This window comes from Patella vulgata, chromosome 7 (assembly GCF_932274485.2).
Source record: "Patella vulgata chromosome 7, xgPatVulg1.2, whole genome shotgun sequence".
NCBI lineage: Eukaryota > Metazoa > Mollusca > Gastropoda > Patellidae > Patella > Patella vulgata.
In genome coordinates this window covers 20122911-20140817 of record NC_065885.2, presented here as the reverse complement: position 1 = coordinate 20140817, position 17907 = coordinate 20122911, and the positions used below count along the sequence as shown (strand labels likewise).

General features: G+C 35.2%; 2 protein-coding genes across 2 annotated transcripts; one reads left to right on the top strand and one right to left on the bottom strand.

Annotated features, from left to right (window-relative positions):
* Positions 1 to 382: 382 nt before the first annotated feature.
* On the top strand, positions 383 to 5337 carry LOC126826922 (kelch-like protein 10). The gene is made up of 4 exons (XM_050556068.2): positions 383 to 1636; positions 2083 to 2274; positions 2758 to 2877; positions 3510 to 5337. Exons 1-4 carry the CDS (start codon positions 412 to 414, stop codon positions 3671 to 3673), a joined length of 1701 nt encoding a protein of 566 aa, XP_050412025.2. The 5' UTR covers positions 383 to 411; the 3' UTR covers positions 3674 to 5337.
* Positions 5258 to 14648, bottom strand: LOC126826921 (actin-related protein 8). Its single transcript, XM_050556067.2, has 12 exons — positions 14504 to 14648; positions 13526 to 13699; positions 13292 to 13402; positions 12491 to 12595; positions 11974 to 12147; positions 11410 to 11520; positions 10546 to 10661; positions 10126 to 10279; positions 9037 to 9273; positions 7663 to 7930; positions 6805 to 6968; positions 5258 to 6596 (listed from the first exon to the last, which is right to left on the bottom strand). Exons 1-12 carry the CDS (start codon positions 14561 to 14563, stop codon positions 6453 to 6455), a joined length of 1818 nt encoding a protein of 605 aa, XP_050412024.1. The 5' UTR covers positions 14564 to 14648; the 3' UTR covers positions 5258 to 6452.
* Positions 14649 to 17907: the final 3259 nt, after the last annotated feature.

Genomic DNA, 17907 nt, shown 5'->3' with positions numbered 1-17907 from the left:
TATAAGTTTGACTGGCGGGGCGGGGCTATTGCAGACGACCGGCACCGTCATCCGTAACCCGAATTTTTTCGGGCATTTCAGGTGGTTCTGCCTGACAAATCATCCATCCTGTCTCATTTTATAATGTCCATAGCAAAGAATATGTCTGAAACGTTTCATTAAATATATTAATAGAAAAAGAACTGAGGGTGCTATTGTTTAGTAAGCAATATTTTGTAAAAACGGTGTGCAATTACGTCATTATTTCGATGACGTTTCTACACTTGGCAACAGTGTTTGTTTTCACAGGCAGATTTGGGATCTCATCAGTGCTGGTAACTGCCTTTTAATTTTTATCAAATCAAAATGGCACAAACGAAGACAAAAAGTGTGAAGTCTGTTTTCCAAGATTTCAATGCCCAATTAGAAGACATGCGAGAACAGGGTTTATTTTGTGACGTTAGGATCAAGCTATCCAATCAGAACGAGTGCCCAATCTCAGTCCACAGGAATGTTTTGGCCAGTTGCAGTCCTTTCTTTCGATCTCTCTTCACAACAGCTTTGGCAGAATCCAGACAGATTGAAGTAAAGCTTCCGGGAATTTCACGCGAGGACATGGACGCTGTTATAAAGTTTGCGTACACCAATACTGCCGACCTTTGTCCAGAAAACATAGAATCTATTCTGATGACTGCTGACCGACTCCATGTTTTTGGATTGCTGAAATTGTGTGTTGATTACCTTCATGATAACACAGACCCGCAGAATGTAATCGGGATTTGGAATCTTGCTAACCATTTTCACTGCCATGGGTTGGTCGAAAAATCTTGGAAATATATCATTGAAAACTTTCATAATATAGTGGAAAGCAGTACTGAGTTTCTTCAGTTCACAGTCGGGCATCTGTGTGACGTTCTCAGAGATGATAAACTAAATCTACCCAATGAAGACGCGGCATGTTCAGCGATCATGAAATGGGTTGATTATCACAAAAGCAAAAGACGTCGGAACTTTTTTCAGCTCCTTTCCTGTATACGACTTGCATATGTGGAAAAGAGAACATTTGATAATGTCGTGCTTACGGACGACGACATAGTTTCCCAAAGAACATGTAAAGAACTTCTCAATCAAGCTTATTCTCTTTGTCAAATACAGCAAAATACGAAACTTTCCTTCTACCAAGCTTCTAAATTATACATACTGAAACCTCGGATCCCTCACGAGGTGATCTTCGTTCTTGGTGGCTGGACAAATGAAAGTGTTTGCGGTCACATAGAAACTTATGATACAAGGGTCAACAAATGGTATTCAATGAGGAGTTCATTGGGTGAACAACCTCTAGCGTATCATGCTCTTGTTCCGTTTGGCAGCTATATCTACGTTATTGGTGGCTTTACAACGTATGCTTGTGTGAACACTGTTAGAAGATTCGACCCAGTGGACAATACATGGACTACGGCTGCCCCAATGCATGCCAAACGATGTTATGTTGGCTGTGCTGTTTTAGACGGGTTTATCTACGCGTGTGGGGGATATGAAGGTCCGAGCAATCCTAGACACAGTTCTGTAGAGAGATACAATCCAGTGGAAAATCAGTGGGGTTATGTCCAGAGCATGAAAACAGTAAGAAGTGATGCGGGTGTCAGTGAATTAAAAGGTAAGTTATGTTATTTTTGATTCTAACCTACTTTTAGTATGGAAAAATGTAAGAACTTTTTAACCTGATCGATATGAATCCATAATACTGTCATTAGTGTCAAGAGATTACGGATTTTCTTAAGCGCCATACAACCAATTGTACAAATCTGGCATGGGATCTTTATGCGATCACTTATTTTCACGAATTTTTGGAACACCGGCACAATGATCAAAATCCAATCCAATGGCAACCAGCTTAACACACCTCTCTATGGTCGTATGTCACCGCCCGTTTTTAAGTCACTTTCACAAAATCATACTATGATATAGGCTAGATATTTCTGGGCTTCAGCACGGTTAAACAACAAGTACAAAGCGACCGGTTGATCCTAATAAATTTCTAGTTACCAAAAATCAAGACAAAGCGTAAATAAAATTTGCATTTTTGTTTAATTTTCAATACAGGACAATTGTATGTGTGTGGAGGATTTGATGGCCATACTTGTTTAGATACAACAGAAGTTTATTGCCCCATCAACAACCAGTGGACTTCTTTGGAGAGCATGTCAATACAAAGAAGCGGGGTAGCTCTAACTACGTTGAATGGACGTCTTTATGCCATGGGAGGTTTTAATGGGACAAGGCGACTGAAAACGGGTATGTCAGTATTAATGCGTCCATGTATAAAAATTGAAAAGCTGTGTAGGGAGGGGGCTTAATGTGGTTTTAGTAAATCTGGACGTTTAGGGAAAACTATTTGTTGCGTTGACATGCCACTAATAGGTTACACCGAAGCGTGTTTTCAGAAACACTTGCCGCGATATCTTCTTGTAGTCCGGGAACAAATAAATTAAATTATACTGATAAAACCTTTGGTAGAAAGCCTATGGTGATTTCTCCCGTAACGATGAACTCGACCGAAAAAGTTTGTGGGGATTCTCAAGTTCAGTTTCCCCTATGTCATTGGACGTTAAATCCTATTTCATTTCGGATCATCCGACCAGTCATTCGATCCAATTCTTAGAAACCTCGTGGGGTTCCCCACACCCCAGTACAAAGGATCCTGTTCATTCAATTTGTTGAAATAAAAATGACTTTGTTTTTGTTATACTCCATTTTAGTCTCTTTTTGTGGTTTTAGTTGAGCGGTATGATCCTAATACGAAGAGATGGGTAATGGTAGGAAGCATGTCATTAGCTAGAAGTAATTTTGCTGTCACTTTGTTACAAGGAAAGATTGTTAGTCTTGGTGGTTTTAATGGTATGTACTTTTCGATTCACGTCAATATGGTTTAATTCTGAAGAAGTCGGGACGGAACGTATTCGTACACTACGGTCGTTTAAATGATCTATACGTTCATATGATCTTGGCTCCCAAAACTAAGGTAACTTCAAGATTTTAAACAGGGAAAAGGTCACAGATCATAATTTCGTATTTTTATATATATATATATATATATATATATATATATATATATATATATATATACTGTTTACAGAAGAAAACCTAGTGTTGTGTAGGCCAACCAAAATTGAAACCGGAATGAAGAAAGATCAAATTTTAATTAAAGTTATTAAATAATTCCTTTGATAGTTTTGTTTATATTGTTTTATCTGTAAATGATACAAAATACAATTTACTGCATAAACAATTTGTGAAAGGATCAAGGATAAACTGAGACAAAGCGAATCTATCCATCTTATAGTTAGACTGCAAATAAATGTAGTTCCGGAAAATACAGGTCCAGGTTTTGGCTCCTGGCCACACATGTAATATTTGCTTAAAATTTAACTTTGGCCCTTTCTTACATGAATGTCGCAATAGTATTTCTCATTTCATTTGAATCGAATTAATTAATTAATTAATTATGAAACGATAAATATTTATTCCAGGGTCTACCACATCGTCTATAGTAGAATGTTATGATGAGGAGAAAGATGAATGGACGGAACGAGCGGGCTTAACTACAGGTCGGAGTGCAACCAGTGCGTGTACTGTTAAAGGATTATCTAACGTTACGGACTATACATATTATGGTGCTGATACTAATAACTGATTGAATGAATACCCAGACACGCTTTGTACATATTCAGTAGGTTAAGATTCCACTACCTGTACGAGTAACGCGTAGAGATTCGACACAATCTGTACCCGTTACACGTACAGGGAGACTTACGGTAGAAAAGCGATCTTGCTGAACAGGTTTTCCCCCCGAAAGGCTAATTAATGTAGTTACACCTACACATGGAATGTACTCAATAGTAATGTCTCGAAACAGTGGCATACTATTAGTCCAAAACATCGGAGCTCTCAGGCCCTTAACTAGAGGGGGTGGCTGGCCGAAGGGGGCCCCTGCAAAAAAAAACTGTCGACCACAGATTTACATTGTCCGTCAATTTTACAACACCCCTGAGACACCCCCCCCCCCACTCTCGTTGCTCTGAGCTAGTTACGGCCCTGCGAGCTCTATTGGGTTTTTGGTGGGTTTTTGTGACTGAGCAGTCGTATTTGTGACAAAAAAATCAGCAAGAGGCCAGATTAGAACAATCTTTAACTGATTATGTTAATGTATAAAGATTGGGGTTCAGGGAGGCAATGTTTATAGTTCTTGCCAAGGCGAAATAGGAAATTGGGCCCCTGTCTACCTGGACAGTGAGTATGACAGGGCCTGTGCCCAGCACGGACGTTCTACCTTGTCTTTCTGTTAAGACTTTTATGGGCTCTTGCCAGTGTCGAATATGACCGACATTAAACCAACTCATTTCTTTTACTTTAGTAAATAGTTCAATTAAACACTTCATGATATACTTGTAAATATTTTAGTTTTAAAATAACTAACATTCAGTAATTATCTATCAAGCTTTATTTTCAATCCGATTAAAAACTGTGGGGTTAAAATGGACTTTTAATATTTCAATAAATTATTAACTTTAGATAAAATAAGAGTAATAGTAATTACAGTAGAATCTGTACGACCAGCCACTCCTATTCCGCAACATTATTTGATATTGATGGAATAAACTCGAAGTACCGACAAAGCCAAGTTTTGTCACGATCATCTAGTATCTATTGTCCATTGGCTTATGCCTTTGCAACACTGTAGTACATTAATCATCAGTAACCCTCTTAAAGAGAGAAAGAGAAATGGGGTTTAACGACATTAACGTCCACTCGACACAAACTAGATAATTTCCGGACTAGCACATTTTTCAATTTTATTTCATTAACTCGCCTCTGCTTAGGGGTCTTTAGCTATGGGAGGAGAGCAGAGGACCCGGAGAAAACCCACAAGGTTGGCCAGACAACCCTACTCCTTGTCACATACAAGTGGGGAATGTAAACCACGCCACTTGACTCAATGACAGACCTTATGATGCAACATGCATGCGTTAACCATTGAGTCATCCACCCTACCCCCAACCCCCTTAAAAGCCTTACTATTTTATTGAAATATTAAAAGTCAAATTTTATTACACCTTACAGATAATTACTGAATGTCTTAAAAATCTTAATACTGGTTATCATTTAATATAATATGAGTAATCATGAAGGGTAAAATTATAATTTAGAAAGTCAAAATTGCTAAAATATAACATAAGGTGAAGTAACACAGGTGTAAAATTAAAGTTAAACACAAGACTACCATTGAAATTATTATTATTATTACTGTTTAGTACTTGTCACAAGCTAGAAACAGATGTAAGATCAAATAAAATATAGAAAATAGTTGTTTATTTTTTATATCATTTATTGTTGTGATGCAATATAGCTTGCCAGGCAAAGAAACATGTAGATATTTAGAGATAAATATTTAGTGTCCACATACATTACACGTCTTTACAATCTGGTTAAAACACAGATCCTATTTCGTTTCGTCGTCTTGTCTACGATATCACCTCGGTGGAAGCGGACATAAAATACAACTAACAACAATCGTTTCGTCTTTATAGTTCAAAATTTCGTTTTACTTGTCTTTACTACACTTGGATCTGGAAGAGTTGTTATTTAACTCGTGTTCTGAATGGTGTCAGGGATAAGCCAATGAAACGGTCTGTTACGGCGAGCTTTAGGCGTGTTCTGCACGGAACTGTGGGTAATCCACTAGTAACATCAATGCTGATTGGTCTGACATCATAGGGTCATAAGTCGTTTTTTTGACCCCTGAAAAAAACTTGTCAGATCTTCATGTAGTGTAGGCCATCGAAAGTATAAAAAAAAACGAAACGAAATGTAGATCTTTATTTTAATCAGATAGCATGATTTTATAGTATTTCGTTGTAGGAATGTTCCTCGACCATTTAAAAATTTGGCCCTACATAAAGCATGCCTTAATAGCCATTCCTTGTAGAAGTGTTCATGACTTGAACTGAAATTTGGTCCCACATTTATTAAGCATGGCTTTAAAGCAGTTTGTTATTGGGGTATTCCTGGATCTAATTTGAAGTTTGGCCCCACACACATTTAGCTTGTCTTTATAGCATGTAATACTCCTGGCCCCCGAGAAATTACAGTCACAATAATATATAGTCTTTGTCTGGAACACTGCTTTTTTCTTAACAGTATATTCCTGTAATAGCTGCATAAGATTGGTTTCATCTTCTCTTCTTGTTGCACTGACAAAACGCTCACTTGTGGTATTTCTTTTATTGTATTTTTATAAACCATTTATCCATTATTCAAATAACCACTTTGAAATGCTTCAAAATAAATCGTTCATATCCATTCTGGTTCCAATTTACAAGTTGTTTTTCTGAATTTTGTAAAATTCAGGTACCATTTCATCTTCACCATTCTGTCATTCCATTAAAAATGTCACAGTTTCTCTTTACTTTTAATCACCAAACAAATGGAGCTCTTTCACGTAATAACCTTACACCAAACTGTTCCCATTCCTTTTCATGAATCCATAATTCTTGAGCAGTATCTAAACATGCCAAAATAGCCGCACCTTTCCAGCAGATTATTTTGGGGTCAACATCCTAGAAATAAAGGTTCAAGTTTGTATTAATAAAATTAAAGTGGATACAATCAAAGGGAAACAACTGCGATGAGGAACAGAATTGCAACTGCCAGAAATGAAATGAGATGGGGCTTAACATCCTAGTTCAATGCACCAACTAGGTGCGGAGTAACAAGCAGTACCACAGCAACTTTGTCTACATGGAGCAATACATGAATCAGTCTAACCTTTGGTCGTGTAAGTACATCCATGGTATCCATCTGTAGTCGTTGATAGTGTGGAATCTGAGGCCAGATACGACCTGTTATACATTTCTGAGCTGCGTCAAAACTCATTCCACCTCCAATTATTAAAATACAACTATACATTTTACGCTTGATATCATCATTACCTGAAATATTAATCAACTATTATCTATTCTTAAATAAATGATGTCCTTGGAGAAATACTACTCCACTATAATCTTGCCTACAAAGAGCTTCAATTCAATATATAAATGTTGATAAAACTCTAATCTAATGTCAAATAATTAGAATACTGGAATTATAAGCACTACTCTCTTACTTCTCTATTTTGTTTTTATTGCCGTACATTCTCAACTCTGTGTCAACAATAAATGAAGAAGTATACTTTCGTAAAAACTCCTATTTCCTAAAATGAAATGGGGTTTAACGTCCTACTGTTCTGCTCCAAACTGGGCTAATGAAGACGGGTATACGCCATACAGTGTACTATGAGGGAAATTTTGCCCGAACAGCGGCCCTACGGCCTACTTTTACATCGAATTCCAACTGTCAGGGGATCTTTTACGTGCATGCCAATGTGTACACGGGACCTCGGTTTTTCGTCCCATCCGAACGACTAGACAGCTGTCCTTGTCAGGCCCTCCGTCCTGCATCACTGACAAGGGAGAACCACGCCGGAAAATCTGGATAACTTTCTTGGCCAATGCAGGGATCAAACACCCGACCTCCAGGCTAGCGAGCCAGCGTCATACCCACTTAGCCACCTGTCCCAGTTGGAGGATACTGCAACACACCCAGCAATTATAGATTCCACAAGTAAAATTAATTTAATTAACTTACTACATTTTTCAATACTATATACAATGGCTTCATCAACTCCCATTAACTGTGTTACTATTCCTTCTTCTTGTTCGTCATCATCATCTAAATCTTTTCTCCTCTCCGATTTATTTAATTCATTTGTTTGGAGATTATCCTGGGCTTCATTGGAATCTTCGTCCATCTGTGACATGGTCGTGACAAACTGACTGTCATCCATCTGTGATAAATTAGCGTCTGCATCTCTTGGTTCTTCTGCTCCTTTCTTTGATCCACCAAGTTTTGCAGCCTGATAAACAAAAGAACCAACTTTCAAGTGATATATTTAGTTTTCAATATGAAATGGATTTTTTATGGAGAAATTGTTTATTTAATTTTATGGAGAAATTATTGTATATTTACTTTTATGGAGAAATTATTGTATATTTACTTTTATGGAGAAATTATTGTATATTTACTTTTATGGTGAAATTATTTTTTTAATTTCATGGTAAAATTGTTTACAATTTATGGTGAAAGTATTTTTGATTTAATGGTGAAATTATTCATTATATTTCATGATGAAATTATTCATTATATTTCATGATGAAATTATTCATTATATTTCATGATGAAATTATTCATTATATTTCATGATGAAATTATTCATTTAATTTCATGATGAAATTATTCATTTAATTTCATGATGAAATTATTCATTTAATTTCATGATGAAATTATTCATTTAATTTAACGATGAAATTGTTTATTTAAATTCATGATGAAATTGTTTATTTAAATTCATGATGAAATTGTTTATTTAAATTCATGATGAAATTGTTTATTTAAATTCATGATGAAATTGTTTATTTAAATTCATGATAAATTATGTATTTAATGGCTTTGTGAAATTGTTTATTTAATCTAATATGGTGAAATAGTTTTTTTGTTAAATCTTATGGTGAAATTTTAAATCTTTTGGTGAAATCGCTTATTTATTCTTATGACCTTGATGCTAGCAGAGTTGTATTTGACAGTTTAGACTTGATCATACATTAAAGGGACATTATGTAAGATTAGATAAAGAGCTGACAGTTCTTGCTATAATAGTTAATTTTAGGCTAGTTTTGATTGTATATTACAATAGTTGCGATAATAAACAAAATCTTAATAATCCATTTTTAAGGTTATTTCATCCACCACAAAACATATTCAAATCCACTAAATATTGGAGGCATCTGACGACATCAAGAGTTGATTATGGTCTGGATAAGTTAATTAATGTCCAATTAATAATTTTGATAACATTTAAGGCCTAACAAAAGACCTGCTAAATGTATTTTTAGTACAATAGTTATAGCCTGACTTGTACCTAAAACAGAGAGGAAAACAAAACTGCATTGAACATTATCTCACCTCACGTTGTTGTCTTTGTGTTTGTACAAGGAAATGGTCATCATGGGGATCATCTGGATCACCATCATATCTACTCTGTACCCGTATTAACTTGTTACCATGTAAACCAAACATCTCAGGATGAAGTAAACTTAATGGTGTAAGAACTAACTCATCACCTAACTTTACGTTATAATGAACAGCATTCTTCTGTACTTTTTTTATTTCAACAACCTGATCCAAGATACCATACACATCCTGAACACAGAATATCAAGATAATAAAATCAAAATAATAAAATCATTCATAATATGAGACGAAACCTTTATTCAAGATCCTTTTGCAACCAATTAATAATAAAAAATAAAACAAAAATTATCATCTTTGATAGGCATTTAGTAAATGAACATATTAATACAAGGTACAATTTTATAGATACACAATTACTGAGTTTAATACTAAGCAACGTTTCGACGAGGATACTCTCGTCTTTATCAAGCAAATAATACAAATATGTGAATAGTGGACAAATGTATACAGAATATACAACAAAAATAACAATCAAATACAATTAAAACTTATTAAGGGACCATTTACAAGTAAACCACACAGCAGAAACTATTATAGGCAGTATAAGTTTTAATTGTATTTGATTGTTATTTTTGTTGCATATTCTGAATATATTTGTCCACTATTCACATACCTGTATCATTCGCTTGATAAAGATGAGAGTATCCCCGTTGAAATGTCGCTTAGTATTAAACTCGGTAATTGTGTATCCATAAAATTATATCTGGTGTTAAAAATTTAACATGTTTAAAAATATTAAGAGACTGAAACGTTGCCTGTATAAATTAGTAATTGTTTTTCCATAAGTTTGTGTTATATTTTATTGCTCTAACAAGTTACTATATGTAACAAAAGGATAAGCAATAATAACAAAAAACAGTTGTGGAAAAAGATGAAAATTTGATCCTAATATCAATACGAATCCAAACTTTCACAGATTATTGGGTATCATTAAAGTACAATAGTTTTCTTGACTGAGTAGTAGAGATATTGAAGATTCGTAGAAACCCTTTGATGAAAATAGCTCAGAAAATGACCTACCAGATCTAAATGACAATATGTTTCTTTTAAATCTTGTAAAATGAGACCGTCAATCAAACTACTGAGATTTATATCACGTAATGGTATACCAGCTCTACCTAGCAACCAATGAAACGTCCTAGTTACATCTCCTCCTCCATATTCCATTGTTATTCTAACAAAAACAAAACACATTTCATTGGCTAATATATTAAAATCAGTAAGAATGGCAAAGTATCTCAAAGACACTGGGATGTTGAAATATATAAACAATGTGGTATTGATGGAATTAAATCAAGATTTTATCTTAAATCCAGCAGGGTTAATTAGGCGAGCCTGCTTGTGTGCATAATCATGGAATGAAAATCACAACCACTGCAAAGGTGAAGGTGTTATCCGTGACTATTTATCTAAGTTACATAGAGGAATAATAATACCTACCGTGTATGTTTATTAGATATTCCATCTTCAACACAAGCTATACTGGTCTTCTGATCACCTACATCTACTACACAAGCACATGTTATACCACATCCAAACGTAGCACAAACAGATTCCTGTAGAAATAATTACATTTAAATTCTTGTTATACCAGTTCATGTAATCATTAGATTGCTTTAAAGATACATTCCTGTGTACAAACTGGGTGATTTGATGATATATTTGACCTAAAAACATATTCAAACAAATTAATTTATCATAAATTTGCTTCAATTCCTTCTCAAGTCATTGTAATTGTCAAGGAATACCCTTGCTATAAAAAATCAATCAAAAGAGGTCATGTTTGTGTCACGTGACTTATGGGTGCGAAGTCGGAGGAGAATTCATTGCATACACAAGACCATGTTATCTTTAATCGCTGACTATTTATTACAAATATCGAATCCAAATTAAATTCTCGGATTATCCACTGCCCACGTCTTTTTCCGTGATTTTTATCTCAGAAAGTGTTGTACGTCTAACTCTTCATAAAGTTTATCAACATGTACATCAAGAGCTCAATCTCAGTGTGCAACCTTTGACGTCAGGTGTGCAGATATTCCTAATCATTGGGCTGTCGATAAGGGGAACCCTGACATTTTTGTCCTGTATACGCTCAGTGAGTGTTTTTCAGGTAATTCTGTATTTTTCTAATAAGATTGGATATCTCTACTTTCCATATATACCAAAACTGCCATACTTTTATTGGAAATAACCACCTGATAAATACTTTTCTGGGAACCTATCTTTAAGTACTGTACATGATATGCCAGTAACATATTTTAAACATACTCCAACATGTAGGTACTTGACTTGTATATTTACCTGATGAACAATGATGGCAGAAAACCCCAGATTTTGTAATAACATGGTTACCATGGCTTTCACATGTTGATGTATATATATATCAGGTATTAATAATATTACTCTATACAACTGAAAATACAAGAAATCATTATTAAATTTATTATTTATAGTATTCATATTTTTAGATATTGTGAAAAAAAATTTTCTCCATTTTAAAAGAAATATTATAAGCAGGATGCTTCAGTAGAATGGGGCTAACCAAACTTACATGTATAAGTTGTTATTCAGTATGCAACTTTCTTTTTGTTTGTAGTCTAACCTAGTGAGTTTTCTCCAGGTCCTCCGGTTACCTCCCACTGCTAAAGACTCCTACGCAGTACGCACACAGGCGAATTATTGAAATAAAATTGAACCATGTGTTAATCCAAAAATGACCTAGTTTGTGTTGAGTGGAAGTTAGACTCTCTCTCTCTCTTGTTTGTATTCGTCAAAATATTGAGCTTTGCAAATCTGTAGTTGTCTCCCTTTGACCATTTGCAAATCTAACCGTAAAATCAGACCTAAACATTATCAAATCAATACCTTTATATCTTCAAGGGAAATATCCAGATTTTTTTCTAAAGCTGTTCCCCAAATTAATTCTAAATCAGCCATAAGAGCTGTTAACGACCCTCCAGGTCCTTCATGTAAATTCAATCTTCCTCGTTGTATCGGCCATGACAGTATATATCTATCTGATGGATGAACATGTACAGCCTAAATAAAGATAATAAATGTAGTTGTAGGAATCTTGATCAATGTACATTGGTGATGCTTGATTATGAATTTTTGCTATCGACTGGCATACCAACTCCAAAATAATAACAGATCTGGTTTGACTATAATCCTGACACATAATAAACCACAGAGCTGAAAACCTGCCTCTTAACTTGGATCATGAAAATGAACTCATGACTTGCATAGATGACACAACTATAATCCACATGTGAAATACTTTGAACTGTTTCCTTCATTTTGTCATACATGTAAAGACCACATATGAAGAGGTATGTTTTTACAAATAAAGATTGACCAACGAGAAACAAAGTCTATAACATACTTCTTCTCCAATGAGATATTCTGGTTGACTTGATGTATCTGACCAACTTTTATTACTTTTTATATCAGTTCTCTCAGCTTGTACGGTAGAATTATGATTGGCTAGCTATAAATAGAAGAAAATAAAACTAAAGTAAACACAATTCTCAATTTTGATTATACATTTAATTTGCCTTACATGCTAATACTCCCGAGTTGCGGCATGCAATAGTAGTAACAGTAGTTTTTTTTTCAATAGTTCCTTTATATATGTTGATCCTCACGCTCCTGTCAAGGTCTATTACCAGTGGTTCCGCACCTTTTTTCACTATTAAATCCTTTGGGACATTTTACAAATCTCTGACGACCATCCCACATCTGTACTTATTCTATTTAGTTAGATTTCACAGAACAGGAGCATCAGGACCACTCTTCACATAAATCTTTGATAATTAGCCATTTCTGATCTAAGACGTGACACATCAACCCATAGCAAGTTGATAGTTGATCGCTATTCCTATTAATGTGACTCTGGTATCTGCTACTGAAATTATAACTGAATAGCAAATATTTCATACCTAATTTTACCTGGCCACCTCTTGTCACAGACTACTTTTTGCCCCCCTGATCACTTTGACTTTGCTGACCCACTATTGTTTTTCACAGACCCCCATCATGGACCTAGGTTAGGAACACTGCTTTATATTATAATACACTTTATTTGAAAGCTACAAGTCAGTCCTTTAAAATACCCTCAACCAACCAATGAAATAAAAATATAATCTATTCACAACCAGTAGCATTAGGATTTAATTCCACTGACCTCTTTATAAGATGTACAAGGTCGTATACTTCCATTTTCCATCACACGATTTGTCAGAACATCTTCTGCGGCCTTTAGACCATGTTTCATTAAATGTTTAGCTTCTGAGTGCTGAAAAAAATAAATTAGTAGATAAAACCTATAATAATTATAATAGTTATGCAGATGTTAGTAGAAAGAGCTAATCATTACTCAGGATAACTCAAGTAACAATTAATGTAAATCTTTACTCACCAGAGTTTCCTGTCGAATCCATATTGAAGACTGGGGAACATTAGAAACAGCTTTTTTGTTTCTCCGGGCGATACAATGAGGTATGGTAAGAGGAACTCCCTCTATAGCTCGACCTATCTGAAGATTCAGCGATCCTGGTTGTATTATTATAATCTGACCGGGTTGGATAGGTTGCTGTAAAAAAAAAATAGATACTGTATTTGGCTTGATACCAGATAGTCTTCCTTTTCCAATTAGACTTACTATTAGGGGAGAGAGAGAGAAATGGGGATTAACATCCACATGACACAAACTAGGTCATTTCGGGACTAACACATGGTTCAATTTTATTTTCAATAATTTGCTTGCCCGTAGAGGTCTTTAGCAGTGGGAGGAAACCAGAGGACCCGGAGAAAACTCACGAGGCTGGACGTACAACCGGGGATTTGAAACCACGCCAGTTGACTCAATGACAGGCCTTATGATATAGCGCGCACGTGCTAACCATTCGGCCATCCCCTCCCCCACCCAGAAATCTGTTTAAAATTTACGATAGTTCAGACAGTAAGTAACAATTATAACTGTTTGTATTATAGAAATCCATTAATTTTTGTTATCCAGTTTATATTGTGCAATTATCAACTACAGGCTACAGGCACCCAATCCTTGCTAAAAACAAGCACGTATCAATATATCTCAACGTTTTAAAATTTTAGCTACATTTTCCTAGCTAAAGTAAGACAAAGCCTGTTACATAACATTATATATTATTATAATAATAGATGATTTTTGTTTGTTTAATAATTTTAATAAATTTTAATAAATTTACGATGGTTCAGACAGTAAGTAAATGTAGTATACAGTGAGTGACCAGTACTACAGTACTACTACTAATAGTATGTACTAATAATATGTCTCAAATTTGGCTATATAAATTACAAGACGAAACAACATGAACACAACCATGTACATCGTGAAAAATATCTTTTACATAATTACCTCAACAGCTGGTTCTGGAGCTGCATGAATGAAAGGTTTTTTACTGGATGTAGGTGGCATTTTTATCAGTTTTATTGTTTTTTACTTTTCATTTTTAGTCTACCGGAAGCTGACGGCGTGCGAAAAACGTCATTATTTTTGCATAGAAAGGGACCAGTTTTTAAAAATAATCCCAAAAAGCATGACAACAGTTCGAATTTCTTTGATAAAATAAAATATGTAACATATTTATTTTACTATTTATGTTAGGGTTCAATATCTCCTAAAAAGATCGGTAAAGTATAAAAACACCTGACGATCAGAAATGGAATAAATTCTGGTAATAAAACCTCGATCGCCATTATATATCACGTGATAAACGGGCGCGTTTGGTTGGATGTAAAGGGAAAACCGCGGGGATTTCTCAAGGTCGTATTTAGTCTGGTTGGCGAAAGCTGTTTATGCGGACGTCTTCTAACCCTAGCTTTCCTGGGCTGCCTCTTCAACGGATTGTTTGTATTTTCCTCTCAGCTTTTAGTCAAACAGAAGAGGCAGTCGCAAACCTAAAAGCTGTTAGTCCAGACTGTGTAAAGTTTCTGTTGTATTTGTTGGAAAGATTTGCAGCAAATGTGACAGTAAACACTGTGAGCCATGGGTTTCTGTTTTCAAACGAGGGTTCGACCCTTTCTCGAATCATATCAGAAATCCTATCACGGTCGTGACAGTGCTTTACGTACAAGAAAATGCAGTTAGTGTGTAAATTGTATTAAGATATATTACAATTTATATTACGTTCTGCAGACAAACCTTCTAATTAGTAATTACACGTAAATTTTAGCCTGCTGTTTGTCGATTACTTTTATTTTTTATAATTGCAGTTGTGCCGCTCCGGAATGGTATCCAGACACCTCGTACTAAAGACCACTCGGACCAAAAAAGAGACCACTCGCACCAACCCAAAAGAACACTCGGGCCAATTATTTTATATTATAAGACCACTCGGACCAGAGACCTTTCAGCAGGATGTTCACAGAAACGATAGTCAACATTTTAAAAATAAAATATTGACAATATGTTGTTATTTATTATTAAAGCATAGTAATCACGGTAACAGCTACTTAACCTGTGTGCGGATACAAGGGGTATTTCGTGGCACCACTCACGACCATATCCTTAACATTTGTGGGGAACTGATTCCATAATTGTCTAGCGAGAATTTTATACATTGTCAGTTACTTAACGTTCGGTATAATGCTGAAAATAGAACGGAAGCGAGGCAGTTGCAACATTTACCATTTGACAAGAAACTGAAAGTATTAGACCTACATTATCGGAAACACTATAAAGGAACTCTTGTGCCCCCCCCCCCCCTCTCTTTTAAACATTTTGCTGGTTACAAGTGCCTAATCTGTTCTGTGCTCAATGCAAGCTTTGCATTTGGAATCATTCTTACTAATGATATTAATGTTGATCCTTTCAGTAATCTAGATCTGAAAACAAATCTAGGTACTCAACCAACCCCGTAAAGACGGTTATACACCGGAAATGACAATTAAGCTACATTTGCAGATTTTGATGGTTTAAAAAATACCTTATAATTAATTTCTTCACTGTTAATACCTCAAATATTTTTTTTTTACTTTGATTATTCTTCAGTCTTTATATATATATGAAGCTCTAGTTTGATCCTATCTGGGGTCTTAGCTTTGTTGTCCCTTAAGTTAAAACAGGAGGTACATGATTACTACAGATTTAGCGCCCAATCAATACATTAAGTGTGATATTATGGACAGGTTAATTCAATTAAATTATTTACACTTAAATCATGGTTGAAAATTGGTAAAAGCACAAAATTAAAAAAAATACTTGTTATCAAGAGGTCACATTAAATCACACTTTTAAAAATTACTGTCGCGAGAAGAGAGGGTGGGTCATCTCCTCCCATAATTAAAACAAGTTAAAGCACGAGGTCCAGCTGACTGATGTTTGGCTTTATCAGTGCGGATAGAACAAAAACCCGTGGGGGAAAAGTATCCGCTTGCTTTATGTGGAAAAGAAGCTCTCGCAGTAAAAACCACAAAGCAGAACCCTTGAATTATTTAATTAAAAACTATTCGTCCAATAAGTTCCATATAGTTAAAAGTCCTTTAAAGCGGTTCACAACAGCAGCGTTTAAATGTAGTTTGCAGTCCTTTAGGGTTTGTTGTTTTTTTGTATGTGTGTGACTTCCCAGATAAAAGTTGCCCGAAAAGACAAAGACGAGCCAGCAGCAACACAGAACAGAACAATTAAAACAAATTAAAACATTTTATAAAAACAATATATAGCATTAAAGTTTCAAGCACAAATTAAATTATATTGATTGATATGCACTGCCTACATCGTATGGCTCTCCTACAAATCAATGGGGCCTACTCATCCCAGCTGGTGTCGCTTGAATCTCGGCGGTCTCTCTCAAATTTAGCGGCTGTCTGTCGAACGCCACGAGCTCTGTTGGTTTCCTAATCCTACCCTTAGGTTTCGGCTTTCAGTTATCAAATTGGTCAAATATGACGTAATTAATTATAATGATTGGTTACTAAGCCAAATGATTCAGTAGAAATTCTACACCATTAGTGCTAAACATGATATTCTGATTTCTCCCAGAATCGGCTATGTTTTGGTTTTATAAATCGTTTTATGTGTCAGTCATTCATTTGAGTGCGTGAAATATGACTTCTATAAATGTGTGAATCTAATAATTAGTTAAAGATACAATATGGTCGCAAAGACAATAGTACTACATTTTTTCGTAATTAACAGTTAATTCCCGATTCTGTTATGAATTTTGAGATCACTTCATAATATATTACATATAATAATAAATAATAATAATATGTCAAGCGCCAAATCCACAAATCGTGTTTATAGCGCATACAACTATACAAATGTCTTTTGGCTCTAAGTTTTTTGTCAATTTCTGTAGTGAATTTTGAAAAGATGAGTTTTTAATCAAGATTTGAAGATTGATAAAGAAGTCACAAAACGGAGTTCAACTGGAAATGCATTCCATCTTTCAGCGGCAGCAACCGCAAACGCTCTTTGTCCAAAGGTAGCAAGTTTCCACTTTGGTACCACTAGTTGATTGAGATTGTTTCAACACAACTGTCTTTTTGGAATATACCGTTGAATTAATTTGATGAGGTAATCAGGAACCTCCCCCACTGACACACTGATATGTTAGGCAGAGTACTTTAGAGTAGGGCTCTGACTGGTAACCAATTAAGGGTTTTGAGAACTGAGGTAATGTGGCAATGATATGGAGATCATGTGACCATTCTTGCTATGAGGTAGGCCAGTGAGAAGACTATTACAATAGTCTAGTTGCGATAGAATTAATGATCGCGCTAAAGCTGAAGTCGAATCTTGTGCGAGAACATGGCGGA

What these genes read in the sequence shown, in the direction of transcription:
- LOC126826922 (XM_050556068.2), top strand. Translation starts at nt 412, where the DNA reads ATGCGAGAACAGGGTTTATTTTGTGACGTTAGGATCAAGCTATCCAAT. An exon ending in GACAAGGCGACTGAAAACGG is followed by an intron (nt 2,275 to 2,757) that starts GTATGTCAGTAT and finishes TTGTGGTTTTAG; the next exon opens with TTGAGCGGTATGATCCTAAT. An exon ending in TAGTCTTGGTGGTTTTAATG is followed by an intron (nt 2,878 to 3,509) that starts GTATGTACTTTT and finishes TATTTATTCCAG; the next exon opens with GGTCTACCACATCGTCTATA.
- LOC126826921 (XM_050556067.2), bottom strand. Translation starts at nt 14,563, where the DNA reads ATGCCACCTACATCCAGTAAAAAACCTTTCATTCATGCAGCTCCAGAA. An exon ending in CTGCCATCATTGTTCATCAG is followed by an intron (nt 10,662 to 11,409) that starts GTAAATATACAA and finishes TTATTTCTACAG; the next exon opens with GAATCTGTTTGTGCTACGTT. An exon ending in CATATTGTCATTTAGATCTG is followed by an intron (nt 9,274 to 10,125) that starts GTAGGTCATTTT and finishes TTCTGTGTTCAG; the next exon opens with GATGTGTATGGTATCTTGGA.